This window comes from Bubalus kerabau, chromosome 1, assembly GCF_029407905.1.
Source record: "Bubalus kerabau isolate K-KA32 ecotype Philippines breed swamp buffalo chromosome 1, PCC_UOA_SB_1v2, whole genome shotgun sequence".
In the NCBI taxonomy this organism is placed as follows: Eukaryota; Metazoa; Chordata; class Mammalia; order Artiodactyla; family Bovidae; genus Bubalus; species Bubalus kerabau.
The window spans coordinates 16,916,220-16,929,756 of NC_073624.1; the positions used below are offsets into that span (position 1 = coordinate 16,916,220).

General features: G+C 41.0%; 1 protein-coding gene across 1 annotated transcript in view; it reads left to right on the top strand.

Moving 5' to 3' along the window:
- LOC129644180 (antigen WC1.1-like) overlaps window positions 1–13,537 on the top strand; it is a 60,772-nt gene that overhangs the window by 11,212 nt on the left and 36,023 nt on the right. The window contains exons 3-7 of the mRNA XM_055569670.1: window positions 1,399–1,707; window positions 1,801–2,118; window positions 8,261–8,353; window positions 8,430–8,744; window positions 9,966–10,280. Coding sequence (XP_055425645.1) covers window positions 1,399–1,707; window positions 1,801–2,118; window positions 8,261–8,353; window positions 8,430–8,744; window positions 9,966–10,280 — 1,350 coding nt within the window. The remainder of the gene's footprint in view (window positions 1–1,398; window positions 1,708–1,800; window positions 2,119–8,260; window positions 8,354–8,429; window positions 8,745–9,965; window positions 10,281–13,537) is intronic.

Sequence of the window (13,537 nt, forward strand, 5' to 3'; positions counted from 1 at the left end):
CCTCCTTCTCCTTCTTCTTCCTCCTTTTAGAATTGTGAAACATTCAACATGCCATCTTTTAGAATTGTAAAACATCCATGAAAGAAATTAAAGACCATATAATCAATGGAAAGTCATTCTGTGCTTCTGGCCTGGAAGAAGTAATATTGTTAAAATGCCTGTACTTGTCAAAGTGATCTACAGATTTAATGCAATTCCTATCTAAATCCCAATGGCATTCTTAATAGAAGTAGAGAAAACAATCTTAAAATAGGAGTGTGTGGTTTAATTTTTATATATTCATGAATTTCCTGTTTCCTTATCACTATTGAGTTTTATTTCCATTCCATTATGGTCATGAAAGATACTTGGAATTACTTTAATATTTTTGAATTTGTTAAGACTTATTTGTAACCTAGCCTGGAGAATATTCCATTTGTGCTTGAGAAGAATGCATATTTTTCTGTGGTTAGAATTAGTACAATGATAGTATTAAAATCAGTTAGCATTTTCTATAAGTCCTGTTTCAGAAGAAAAACCTTTAATAGGAGATGATCTGGAAACTCAGCTGTCTGGTAAGCTCCCACTGAGAACACACACTCTACCAGGTTCTTTGACAAATCCTAGGATTTCAAGAGAGATGGCTGGGACTCTCTCTCTATGACTCTCTGAGTTTTCTTAACTCATCTTCTTTCCCACTGAGGTCACTGAAGAAATTCATGGAATTTTTGCTATTGAAGAGACAAGATGTGATGACATAAACACAAATTAGTGACAGCGTCTATATTTCTTTTCTGGAGCCGTCACCCGTCTACAGGTTGGCATCCCCTCATGGATCCAGCTTCAAGACTTTCCCTCACCTAAGTCACTTGAGGACTAGCTCCTGGGAGAGAAAACTGATTGGAATATTAGCCCAACAAGTTCCAGGAAAGCTTTCTAAGCTTGTCTGGATGCTAGGTCTCTCATATCATAGCCCATGTTCCTCTGGGTGGGTTCTGTTCTGTATATCTCTACTTTTAAGTGCTGGCATATTACACATTATTCTTGGATCCGTAGGTCCTAGGCTGCTAAATGAGAAATTCACTTCTCCAACCAATGCTAAAAGATGTGTTTCCAGTATTCAGCCATTCCAATGATCTGAATTGCGCTCTGTAGTTTCTAGGCTCCTAGACCTAGGAATTCAGATTTCTAATCAGTCTCAAAGTGTATGTTCTTGGGATTCAGCCATCCCAAACTGACCTTGTAATCCTCCTGGATTTCTTTTCAGAAACCTGCTGATGAAAATTCGATTAGGACACTAACTGTCAAAGGCTCTCTACATGCTCCATTTTTAAAAAGAAAAACTTTCACACCACGGCCTGTAATGTGTGGTTGAAGTCAGTACCGTGAACACTCACTGGTTTTGTTGTTTCCTCTTAGGATTTGTGCGTCTGGCTGGAGGGGATGGACCCTGCTCAGGGCGAGTAGAAGTGCATTCTGGAGAAGTCTGGACCCCAGTGTCTGATGGGAACTTCACACTCCCCACTGCCCAGGTCATCTGTGCAGAGCTGGGGTGTGGCAAGGCTGTGTCTGTCCTGGGACATGAGCTCTTCAGAGAGTCTGATGGCCGGGTCTGGGCTGAAGAGTTCAGGTGTGAGGGGGAGGAGCCTGAGCTCAGGGTCTGCCCCAGAGTGCCCTGTCCAGGGGGCACTTGTCACCCCAGTGGAGCTGCTCAGGTTGTCTGTTCAGGTGAGATGCAGGTCAGGCCTTTCACCTCTGTGAACACCTTGTTCAGGTGAGAAAGTCATGTGATTTTGCTGAAACTCTGTCTTCTTCTACCAGCATACTCAGAAGTCCGGCTCATGACAAACGGCTCCTGTCAATGTGAGGGGCAGGTGGAGATGAACATTTCTGGACGATGGAGAGTGCTCTGTGCCTCCCACTGGAGTCTGGCCAATGCCAATGTTGTCTGTCGTCAGCTTGGCTGTGGAGTCGCCATCTCCACCCCCAGAGGACCACACTTGGTGGAAGGAGGTGATCAGATCCTAACAGCCCGATTTCACTGCTCAGGGGCTGAGTCCTTCCTGTGGAGTTGTCCTGTGACTGCCCTGGGTGGTTCTGACTGTTCCCGTGGCAACACAGCCTTTGTGATCTGCTCAGGTAAGAGACAGGGAAGGGCTACTGGTACTCAGGATGCTCCTGGAATGAAATGTCCCCAAGAGCAGAGAGTGAGGGAAAATGGACTTCAAAGTCAGATATTTCATGGTGAAATATGGATCTTCTCATTGTTCCTTCATTTTTCAGGCCAGGGCAAGAAGTGTGAAGGGGAATAATATATATATTTTTTAATTTTATTTTATTTTTTAAACTTTACATAATTGTATTAGTTTTGGCAAACATCAAAATGAATCCGCCACAGGTATACATGTGTTCCCCATCCTGAACCCTCCTCCCTCCTCCCTCCCCACACCATCCCTCTGGGAATAATATATTTTTAGGCAACATTGTTGCTTACTTATAATCATAGAAAACAATGTAGGAGCAGTAAGTATAGGCCTCAGTATGAACCCCAACCCAGAGCAACACAGAGAATGCCCCCAGCACCACAGTCACTGCCGTCCCCTCTCCTCGACGGGGAAAAGCGCTTACCCAACTTCTACTAACATAGAGAGTTTTATCAATTTTTGAACTTTATATAAAATGATGCAGTATGTTGCATCTTTTGTATCTAATTTCTTAGACTCAAAATTATGTTTGGGATTCACTCATGATGTTGTTGGAGAAGGAGATGGCACCCCACTCCAGTACTCTTGGCTGGAAAATCTCATGGATGGAGTAGCCTGGTAGGCTGCAGTCCATGGGATCACGAAGACTCGGACACGACTGAGTGGCTTCACTTTCACTTTTCACTTTCTTGCATTGGAGAAGGAAATGGCAACCCACTCCAGTGTTCTTGCCTGGAGAATCCCGGGGACAGGGGAGCCTGGTGGGCTGCTGTCTATGGGGTTGCACAGAGTTGGACATGACTGAAGTGACTTAGCTGCAGCAGCAGCAGCATGATATTGTATATTGTAGCACTTTATTTTTTTTATTACTGTAAAGTATGACTTTGATCATATGGCCATGTACTAATCAATTCTACTGACAGTATGAATCTGAGTTGTTTCCAGTTCTTGACTATTACAGATATGATACTACTACTTACCATGACAATGTCTTTGGATGCAAATATGTGTTACTTACTTTCCATGTTTAACCCTTGGTCTTTTATTTTCTTTTTCTTAATCCAGTGGTGTCCTTTGATGAACTCATTTCTTAATCTTATGGAAACATAACTTGCCAACTTTTCCCTGTACATTTAATGCTTCTTATAGCCTTTAAAAAAGAATTTTTGCCTACTCCAAGATCATAAAAACATTCTCCAAGAGTGTCTTATGGAAATTTTAGTATTTTCTCTTACATATAATTGTGCATTCCTTCTGGGATTGATATTGGTGTAAGATAAGTTTCATATGGACATCCAATTGAGTCAATCTTGTTCTGAAAAGACTCTTTTCCCCACTTCAGTGCCGCCTTCGTCATAAGCAGAAGGGCAAGTATGTCTGTGCTTTTTAAGACTCTCTATTCTGTTCCATGTTATCATTTGTCTATGCTTGCACCAATACTGCATTTTCTTAATTGTCATAACTTTGTCATTGTTGTTGTTCAATTGCTAAGGCATGTCTGACTCTGACCCCATGAACTACAGCTCACCAGGCTTCCGTGTCCTTCACTATCTCCCAGAGTTTCAAACTTTGTAGTTAGTCTTAATAATTTTAATTTACAAGAGTTACTTTATATTAACTCCTCTGACTTTGTTGCTTTTCTTACCAACTGTGATGGTCATTCTCGGTTGCTTGTATTTTGTATGAATTTAGAAATCAGCTTGTCATTTTCACCAAAAGAAAAGCTTAAGGGTATTTTCACTGAGATTAGATTTAAAAATTTGAGAGGAGACAAAGAAATTTGAGGATGATTGACATTGACAATGTTGAGTTTTCCAAATCATTGACATAACATATCCCTCCATTCAGTTATATCTTGAATTTCTCTCAGAGATTTTGCCCATCTTCTACTAGGATTTCTCCTAGCTATTTTATTTTTGATGTTATGAGTATTTTTGTGAAAGTGTCCTGGCAATGAATTCTCTTTGAGTTGTTTTCACCTTTTAATTTTTAAAATTTTGATATCATTTGAGACATTAAAATGTTGGGAAAGTTATATAAAAATTTCTTTATGACCTTTACCTGGGTTTCTAAACGTTAGTATCAATATTTCACTTTAATCTCTGTGTGTGTGAGTGTCTTTCCTTCTCGATTCCCCTTCTGCCCCATTTCTTCCTGAATATGTAAAATCTTTCGGAATAAGTTGAAGCCATGATGTTCCTTTACCCTTAGGACACTTCTGGGAATTTCCTTACAGAACCAGAGTTCAGTCAAGTCTTTAAATGACTTCAGCCCCAGGTGACATCTAATTGCAGCACTGAAAGACCCCACTGGAAGACTGCCAAACTGAGTCTTTTTCTGATTAATGACCCAAAGTCATAAGCAAAATGAAGTATATATTCTTTTTCTTCAGCTAAAAGTTTTGCCTTTTCATATTGATCAAATTGCTAACATCCATTGAATCACAGAAAAAGAAAGAGAGTTCCAGAAAAACATCTATTCTGCTTTATTGACTATGCCAAACCTTTGACTGTGTGGATCATGACAAACTGGAAGATTCTTAAAGAGATGGGAATACCAGACCACCTGACCTGCCTCCTGTACGCAGATCAAGAAGCAATAGTTAGAACTGGACATGGAAAAACTGACTGGTTCCAAACTGGGAAAGGTGTATGTCAAGGCTGTATGTTGTCACCCTGCTTATTTAACTTATATGCAGAGTACATCATGTGAACTACTGGGCTGGGTGAAGCACGAGCTGGAATCAAGATTGCCAGGAGAAATATCAATAACCTCAGATATGCTGATGACACCCCCTTTATGGCAGAAAGCAAAGAGGAGCTGAAGAGCCTCTTGATGAAAGTGAAAGAGTAGAGTGAAAAAGCTGGCTTAAAACTCAACATTCAAAAACATAAGATCAAGGCATCCAGTCCCATCACTTCATGGGAAATAGATGGGGAAATAATGGATACAGTGACAGACTTTATTTTCTTGGGCTCCAAAGTCACTGTAGATGGTGACTGCAGCCATGAAATTAAAAGACATCTGCTCCTTGGAAGAAAAGCTACAACAAACCTAGACAGAATATTAAAAAGCAGAGACATTACTTGGCTGACAATTGTCCATGTAGTCAAATCTATGGCTTTTCCAGTAGTCATGTATGGATGTAACAGTTGGACCATAAAGAAGGTTGAGTGCCGAAGAATTGATGCTTTTGAACTGTGGTGTTGGAGAAGACTGTTCAGAGTCCCCTGGACTGGTGGATCCTAATGGAAATCAGTCCTGAATCAAACTAGTGGATCCTAATGGAAATCAGTCCTGAATATTCATTGGAAGGACTGATTCTGAAGCTGAATCTTTGGCCACCTGATGAGAAGAATTGACTCATTGGAAAAGACCCTGATGCTGTAAGATTGAGGCTGGGAGAAGAAAGGGATGACAGAAGATGAGATGGTTGGATGGCATCACCGACTTGATGGACATGAGTTTGAGCAAGCTCCAGGAGCTAGTGATGGACAGGGAAGTCTGGCGAGCTGCAGCCAATGGGGTCACAAAGAGTTTGACATGACTGAGTGACTGAACTGAACTGGGCTAAATTTTGGGGGAAAATCTTCTATACAACAATATAACCAGAACTCTTGTTATGTGACCTGAATTTCTAGATTGAAGACTATCCTCTGATCTTGCACTGTGATGTTTCTACCTTATGCTGAGCTAGTGCATGACTACTATTATTCTTTAGTTCTTAATTTCAGCTAACACATTTTTCAGCTCTAGAAGTACTTCACTTTTGTTATCATTTCTCTGCAAAGATACACATTTTGTCTATTATTTCCATAAACACTTTAATCGTGGTTATTTAAATTCTCTGTCAGGTAAATCTAGCAGCTGAAAAATCTGGGAAATTCTTTCCAATGTCTCCTTTTTCCTTTCTGTTTTTCACGAGATCTATTTTATTTAAAGTTAGACATTGAAGAAATTGTAGAAATCCTTCAGAAAGAATTTTGTTTTGCTTTTACTTAGGGATAGATTTGGCCTTCCTGGGTGGCTCAGATGGTAAAGAATCTTCCTGCAATGCGGGAGACCTGGGTTTGATTCCTGGATTGGGAAGATCCCCTGGAGGAGGGCATGGCAACCCACTCCAGTATTCTTGCTTGAAAAATCCTATGGGCAGAGGAGCCTGGCGGACTATAGTCCATGGGGGTCACAAACAGTCTGACATGACTGAGTCACTAAGCACAGCACAGGAATAGATTTAGGGATACAACAACTTACTTAACTCTTTCTTATAGCAACACTTGGGTTAAAACAAAAATTGTGATACTGTCAGAAGCAAAACTCTGCACGGAGAAGGTGAACAATAAGAGTATGATTACTTTACTGCTGGGTCACAGTTTCACAGCAAACATCCTCTTCCAACAACACAAGAGAAGACTCTACACATGGACATCACCAGATGGTCAACACCGAAATCAGGTTGGTTATATTCTTTGCAGCCAAAGATGGAGAAGCTCTACACAGGCAGCAAAAACAAGAAGAGGAGCTGGCTGTGGCTCAGATCATGAACTCCTTATTGCCAAATTCAGTCTTAAATTGAAGAAAGTGGGGAAAACCACTAGACCATTCAGGTATGACCTAAATCAAATCCCTTATGACTATACAGTGGAAGTGAGAAATAGATTTAAGGGACTAGATCTGATAGACAGAGTGCCTGATGAACTATGGACGGAGGTTCATGACATAGTACAGGAGACAGGAATCAAGACCATCCCCAAGAAAAAGAAATACAAAAAAGGAAAATGGCTGTCTGAGGAGGCCTTACAAATAGGTGTGAAAAGAAGGGAAGCAAAAAGCAAAGGAGAAAAGGAAAGATATACCCATTTGAATGCAGGGTTCCAAAGAATACCAAGGAGAGATAAGAAAGCCTTCCTCGGCGATCAATGGAAAGAAATAGAGGAAAACAACAGAATGGGAAAGACTAGAGATCTCTTCAAGAAAATTAGAGATACCAAGGGAACATTTCATGCAAAGATGGGGTCAATAAAGGGTAGAAATGGTAGAAAGTGAAGAAGAACTAAAGAGCCTCTTGATGAAGGTGAAAGAGGAGAGTGAAAAAGTTGGCTTAAAGCTCAACATTCAGAAAACTAAGATCATGGCATCTGTTCCCATCACTTCATGGCAAATAGATGGGGAAACAGTGGAAGCAGTGTCTGACTTTATTTTTTCGGGCCCCCAAATCACTGCAGATGTTGACTGCAGCCAAGAACTTAAAAGACGCTTTCTCCTTAGAAGGAAAGTTATGACCAACCTAGACAGTGTATTAAAAAGCAGAGACAATACTTTGTCACAAAGTTCCGTCTAGTCAAGGCTATGGTTTTTCCAGTAGTCATGTATGGATATATGAGAGTTGGACTATAAAGAAAGCTGAGCAATGGAGAATTGATTCTTTTGAACTGTGGTGTTGGAGAACACTCTTGAGAGTCCCTTGGACTGCAAGGAGATCCAACCAGTCCATCTTAGAGGAGATCAGTCCTGGGCGTTCATTGGAAGGACTGATGAAGCTGAAACTCCAGTACTTTGCCACCCTATGTGAAGAACTCTATCATGTGAAAAGACCCTGATGCTGGGAAAGATTGAGGGCAGGAGAAGGGGACAACAGAGGATGGGATGATTGGATGGTGTCACTGACTGGATGGACATGGGTTTGGGCGGACTCCGGGAGTTGGTGATGGACAAAGAGGCCTTGTGTGCTGCGGTTCATGGGGTTGCAAAGAGTCGGACACGACTGAGTGAATGAACTGAAGTGAACTGAATACAGCTTTCATATAAGCTCCATTAGGAGGGATTGAAAGGCAGGAGGAGAAGGGGACGGCAGAGGATGAGTTGGCTGGATGGCATCATCGACTCAATGGACGTGAGTTTGAGTGAACTCCGGGAGTTGGTGATGGACAGGGAGGCCTGGCGTGCTGCAATTCATGGGGTCGCAAAGAATCGGACATGATTGAATGACTGAACTAACTAACCAGGTCATCATTTCCCCTAATTCAGTTTCCTGTTCTTCAACCCTTCCAGACTTCTGATCATTTTTGTTTCTTCAGGAAACCAGATCCAGGTGCTTCCCCAGTGCAACGACTCCGTGTCTCAACCTGCAGGCTCTGCGGCCTCCGAGAAGAGCGCCCCCTACTGCTCAGGTGAGGGTCTCACAGGACAGAAGACCCTTTTCATTCCCCAGGTCGACGCCCCATTGTCCCATTTCTCTCTCCTCAGACAGCAGGCAGCTCCGCCTGGTGGACGGGGGCGGTCCCTGCGCCGGGAGAGTGGAGATCCTTGACCAGGGCACCTGGGGCACCATCTGTGATGACGGCTGGGACCTGGACGATGCCCATGTGGTGTGCAGGCAGCTGGGCTGTGGAGAAGCCCTCAATGCCACGGGGTCTGCTCACTTCGGGGCAGGATCAGGGCCCATCTGGTTGGACAACTTGAACTGCACAGGAAAGGAGTCCCACGTGTGGAGGTGCCCTTCCCGAGGCTGGGGGCGGCACGACTGCAGACACAAGCAGGACGCGGGGGTCATCTGCTCAGGTCTGCGCTGCACACTGTCCACAGGTGGGGGAGGGGTGGGGCCCTGGAGGACGGGGTCTGAGCCCTGAGGGAGAGATGCCTAAAGGACCAGAGTAGGAGGCTTCCTCCCATGGAGCCTGTCTTTCCAGCAGAGGTGAAGACGGGGTGCTTTCACTTCTTCCCGCAGCAGCTGAGGATCTGGTCCTTTCTTCTCAGCAGTGTTTCCTGGCAGAGCCGTTTTTTACAGTTTTTCTTGAAAGCAGGGCTCTCTCTCCAGTTACATACAAAATTTTTAAACCCATGGTAATAGTTTCCGTTTGCTTCAGTAACAATTTACCAATTAGTGGGTTACAACAACATGTATTTATTTCCTTACACTTCTGTAGCTTACATGTCCAGCAGGGATCTCCCTGGGCCTGGATCAAGGCTTCAGCAGGGCTGCATCACTTCTGCGGCTCTGGGGGAGAATCTGTTTCTTGTCTTTTCAATCTTCTAGATAAAAAAAAAAGAAAGTTAGTCCCACAGTCGTGTCTGACTCTTTGCAATCCCATGGACTGTATCCTGCCCTGCCCCTCTGTCCATGGAATTCTCAAGCTTCTAGAAACTGCCTACATCCCTTGGTTCACAGCCTCCTTCATCCATTATCAGACCAGCAATGCTACAGGCCTCCAGATATTATCCAGAGTCACATTTCTCTCTCTAGGCAGAGCTAAGAAATGTATTCCATGTTTAAGGATAGTGGGTCTAAGGATGTGCTCAGACTGGGCTCACATTGTTCATACAATATTCTAGCTTACTCTCACCATCCCAAGGTCCTTATCTTAATCACATCTGTAAATCCTTTTTGTCAGCTATGGTAACATATTCACAGGTTGCAGAGATTGGGATGTGGACATTCTGGGGTTAATTATTCTGCCTATCTCCCTAATATCCACATCACATCCCTTAACATACTCTTCAAAGATTTTCTTAGGAAGCAGAATTCAGCTTCCCCTCCCTGACTAGCACCCACACAGTTTGGTCTTCCTCTCAGTTCATATCCACTACACCATTGTGGTAGAAATAGAAAGACAGATACAAATGGACAAAGTCAGTTAAAAGGGAGGCAATGTCAGTCTTGTCATCTAGTGGGTATCTCTTGAACAAGGTCAGAGATGAATGTTTACCATTTTAGAAGAAAGGAAAACCTAGAACATGCAGCAAAGTTTTCATTGTGTCCTGTTTCCTCTCTTTCAACCTTAGAGTTCCTGGCCCTCAGGATGGTGAGCGAGGACCAGCAGTGTGCTGGGTGGCTGGAAGTTTTCTACAACGGGACCTGGGGCGGTGTCTGCCGCAGCCCCATGGAAGACATCACTGTGTCCGTGATCTGCAGACAGCTTGGCTGTGGGGACAGTGGAACCCTCAACTCTTCTGTTGCTCTTAGAGAAGGTTCTAGACCCCAGTGGGTGGATGGAATCCAGTGTCGGAAAACTGACACCTCTCTCTGGCAGTGTCCTTCTGACCCTTGGAATTACAACTCATGCTCTCCAAAAGAGGAAGCCTATATTTGGTGTGCAGGTGACTTACTATTTCTGTGTGTCTGTCCCAACCCTGTAGGATGCAGTGAGATTTGATATTTTAAAATCTAAGTGATGAGTTTAATTTGGGTTCACAAAATGACATTAAGTGAAAATGTTAGTGTCTGACTCTTTGTGTCTGCATGGACTGTAGCCTGCCAGGCTCCTCTGTCCACGGAATTCTCCAGGCAAGAATACTGGAATGGGTTTCCATTCCCTTCTCCAGGGGATCATCCCAACCTAGGTATCGCAATTGAGTCTCCCACACTGCAGTCAAATTCTTTACCCTCTGAGTCATCAGAGAAGCCTAAATGAGGTAAGAATGAAATTAATTTTATCCACATATTCCAATCTTGTTTGTTAAAAATTTTAATTGAGATGTAATTCTTGTAAGATTATATTAGTTCTAAGGGCAAAACATAGTGTTTATGTTTTTGTACATTTGGTAAATCATCACCACATGTACAGTAATATCCATCGCCACATGTAGTTACAATTTTTTTTCTTATGATCCCACAAGAACTTGCATGCTGCAACTAAGACCCAGACAACCAAATAAATAATTAATTTTAAAAGAGTATTATTCTCTTCATAGTCTTGACATAAGAACATGCATCATGCTTTTTTTTTTTTAAATCCACATTAGGGCTTCCCTGATAGCTAAGCTGGTAAAGAATCTGCCTACAATGCAGGAGACCACGGTTTGATTCCTGGGTCGGGAAGATCCACTGGAGAAGGGATAGGTTACTCACTCCAGTATTCTTGGGCTTCCCTGACGACTCAGCAGGTAAAGAATCTGCCTGCAATGTGGGAAACCTAGGTGTGATCCCTGGCTTGGGAAGACCCCTGGAGAAGGGAAAGGCTACCCACTCCAGTATTCTGGCCTGGAGAATTCCTTGGACTGTATACTCCATGGGGTCGTAAAGAGTTGGACACGACTGAGTGACTTTCACAAACACTATATACAAAAATATTATCTTCTTTCCTATATTAAATTTTAAGGTATCTTTCATGACAATATTTTTTTTCTCTAGAATGTTTTAAAAATTTTTATTTATTTATAGGAACCCTCTATAAACAAACATCACTTCAGTTCAGTCGCTCAGTTGTGTCAGCTTCAACATCAGTCCTTCCAATGAGCACTCAGGACTGATCTCCTTTAAGATGGACTGGTTGGATCTCCTTGCAGTCCAAGGGACTCTCAAGAGTCTTCTCCAACACCACAGTTCAAAAGCATCAATTCTTTGGTGTTCAGCTTTCTTTATAGTCTTATAAAGAAACATCACTTACTCTTTCTTAAGTATTTTTGTAAATATTTCCCCCATTTTTTGCATATATGTTTAAGGTTAATATGTGAATGGGGGGGTTATGTTATCAAATCTATAATGATTTACTTTTTTGACTTCTGCCTTTAATGAAATGTTTCATATGCCATTCTTAATCTCAAAATAATATTGAATCAAGTTTTATTTTCTGCAAATAATTTTACAGTTCCACTAAAGAATATTCAAAACCTAATTTTGAATTCATTTGTTTATCTGAATTTATTTTACTGTGTGTGATTGTATAATATCATCACCAGATAAGAATTATATTTTAGATATGTGATAGCTTCATCATAAAATAAAAACACATTGCTTCATGATTTCATGGATATGATGTCAAAAGTATAGGCAACAAAGCAAAAATAGACAAGTGGGAATAAATCAAACTAAAAATCTTCAAGCCAAAGGAAACATCAACAGAGTGAAAAAGCAAGCTAGCACAAATTATATAAGGTATTAATTTCCAAACAAATAGGGAACTCCTGGAACTCAAGAAAAAAATAATCTAAAACCTAATAACTCAATTAAAAAATTGACCAAGGGCTTGAATAGACATTTCTCTAAAGAAGACACACAAATGGCCAATGGGTATATGAAAAATGCTTGACATTGTCAATCATCAGGGAAATGTAAATTAAACCCACAAAGAGATATCATCTCACACATGTCAGAATGACTTTGTTTTTTTTTTTTTTTTCAAAGACACTTAAGTGTTGGCAAGGCTGTGGAGAAATGGACACTTTCTGTGTACTTATCCACATTAAATGTATAAATTTTATTAATCAAGCTATGCAATCCTGGGGTTAAGTCTCTGGACTTTCACTGTCATGGTTCTAGGTTCAATCCCTGACCTGGGAACTAAGATCCCACGAGCCACAGCACAGCCCCAAACAAACAAACAACAACACAAAAACTATGACCAAAAAATCTGTATGATTTGTAGTGATGTCCCTTTTCATTCTTGGTATTGTTAACTTCATTTATTCTCTGCTCTTCATTGGTATTGATCAGTGTTCATCAGTTTTCAATGAGCCATGTTTAAAGGGTTTTTTCCTATGTTTTTTATCTTATGCTTACCTTCTTTTCCATTCATTATTCTTCCTTTCTTAATTAACCCCAACATTCTATATTATTTAGGCTTTCTCATCTCCTAGTTTCTTAATTGAAGCTTACATTTTTTTCACTTTTGGTCTTTCCTCTTCTCTAAATCTAGGGTATAAATTTCCCTTAGGCACTACTTGAGTTTCATTAGAAGAATTTGTGATAATATCATTATTTTGTGTATATTATCATTATTATTGCATTTTTATTATCATTATTTCACAATATTTGGTAAATTTTAAATTTATTCCCAGACTCAGGTGTTTTTTGGAAGGGTGTTGGTGAATTTCCCAAAATAGGGATGGCTAACAATATTTTCTTTTTAATTCTTAATTTTATTCCACTGTGGTCAGAGTAAATACTCTGTATGTATTCAAAGAGTGAAATATTTTGTCCTATTATGTGGTTATTTTTGATAAATGTTCCTAGTGCATTTACAATAATGTGAACTCTTGCATTGTTGGGTGCATTGCTCTATGTGTTATTTAGTTAAATGTGCTGATTACTTTGTTGTACATCTACTGTATTCTTTGTTTTTTGTATGTCTGGTCTGTATGCTATTGAAAAAGATACAGGAATCCCCCATTTTGATTGTGATTTTGCCTATTTATTCTTTTCATTCTGTCAATTATATTTCAAAATATGTTCTGTTACCTTTCTTGAATTTTGATGTCTATATCTTTATTGAGGGTGCATCTCATTATAATCATGAAAATTCCCTCTTTAATTCAGTTAGTGTTCAGTTCAGTTCAGTTCAGTTGCTCAGTTGTGTCCGACTCTTTGCAACCTCATGGACTGCAGCACGCCAGGCCACCCTGTCCATCACCAACTC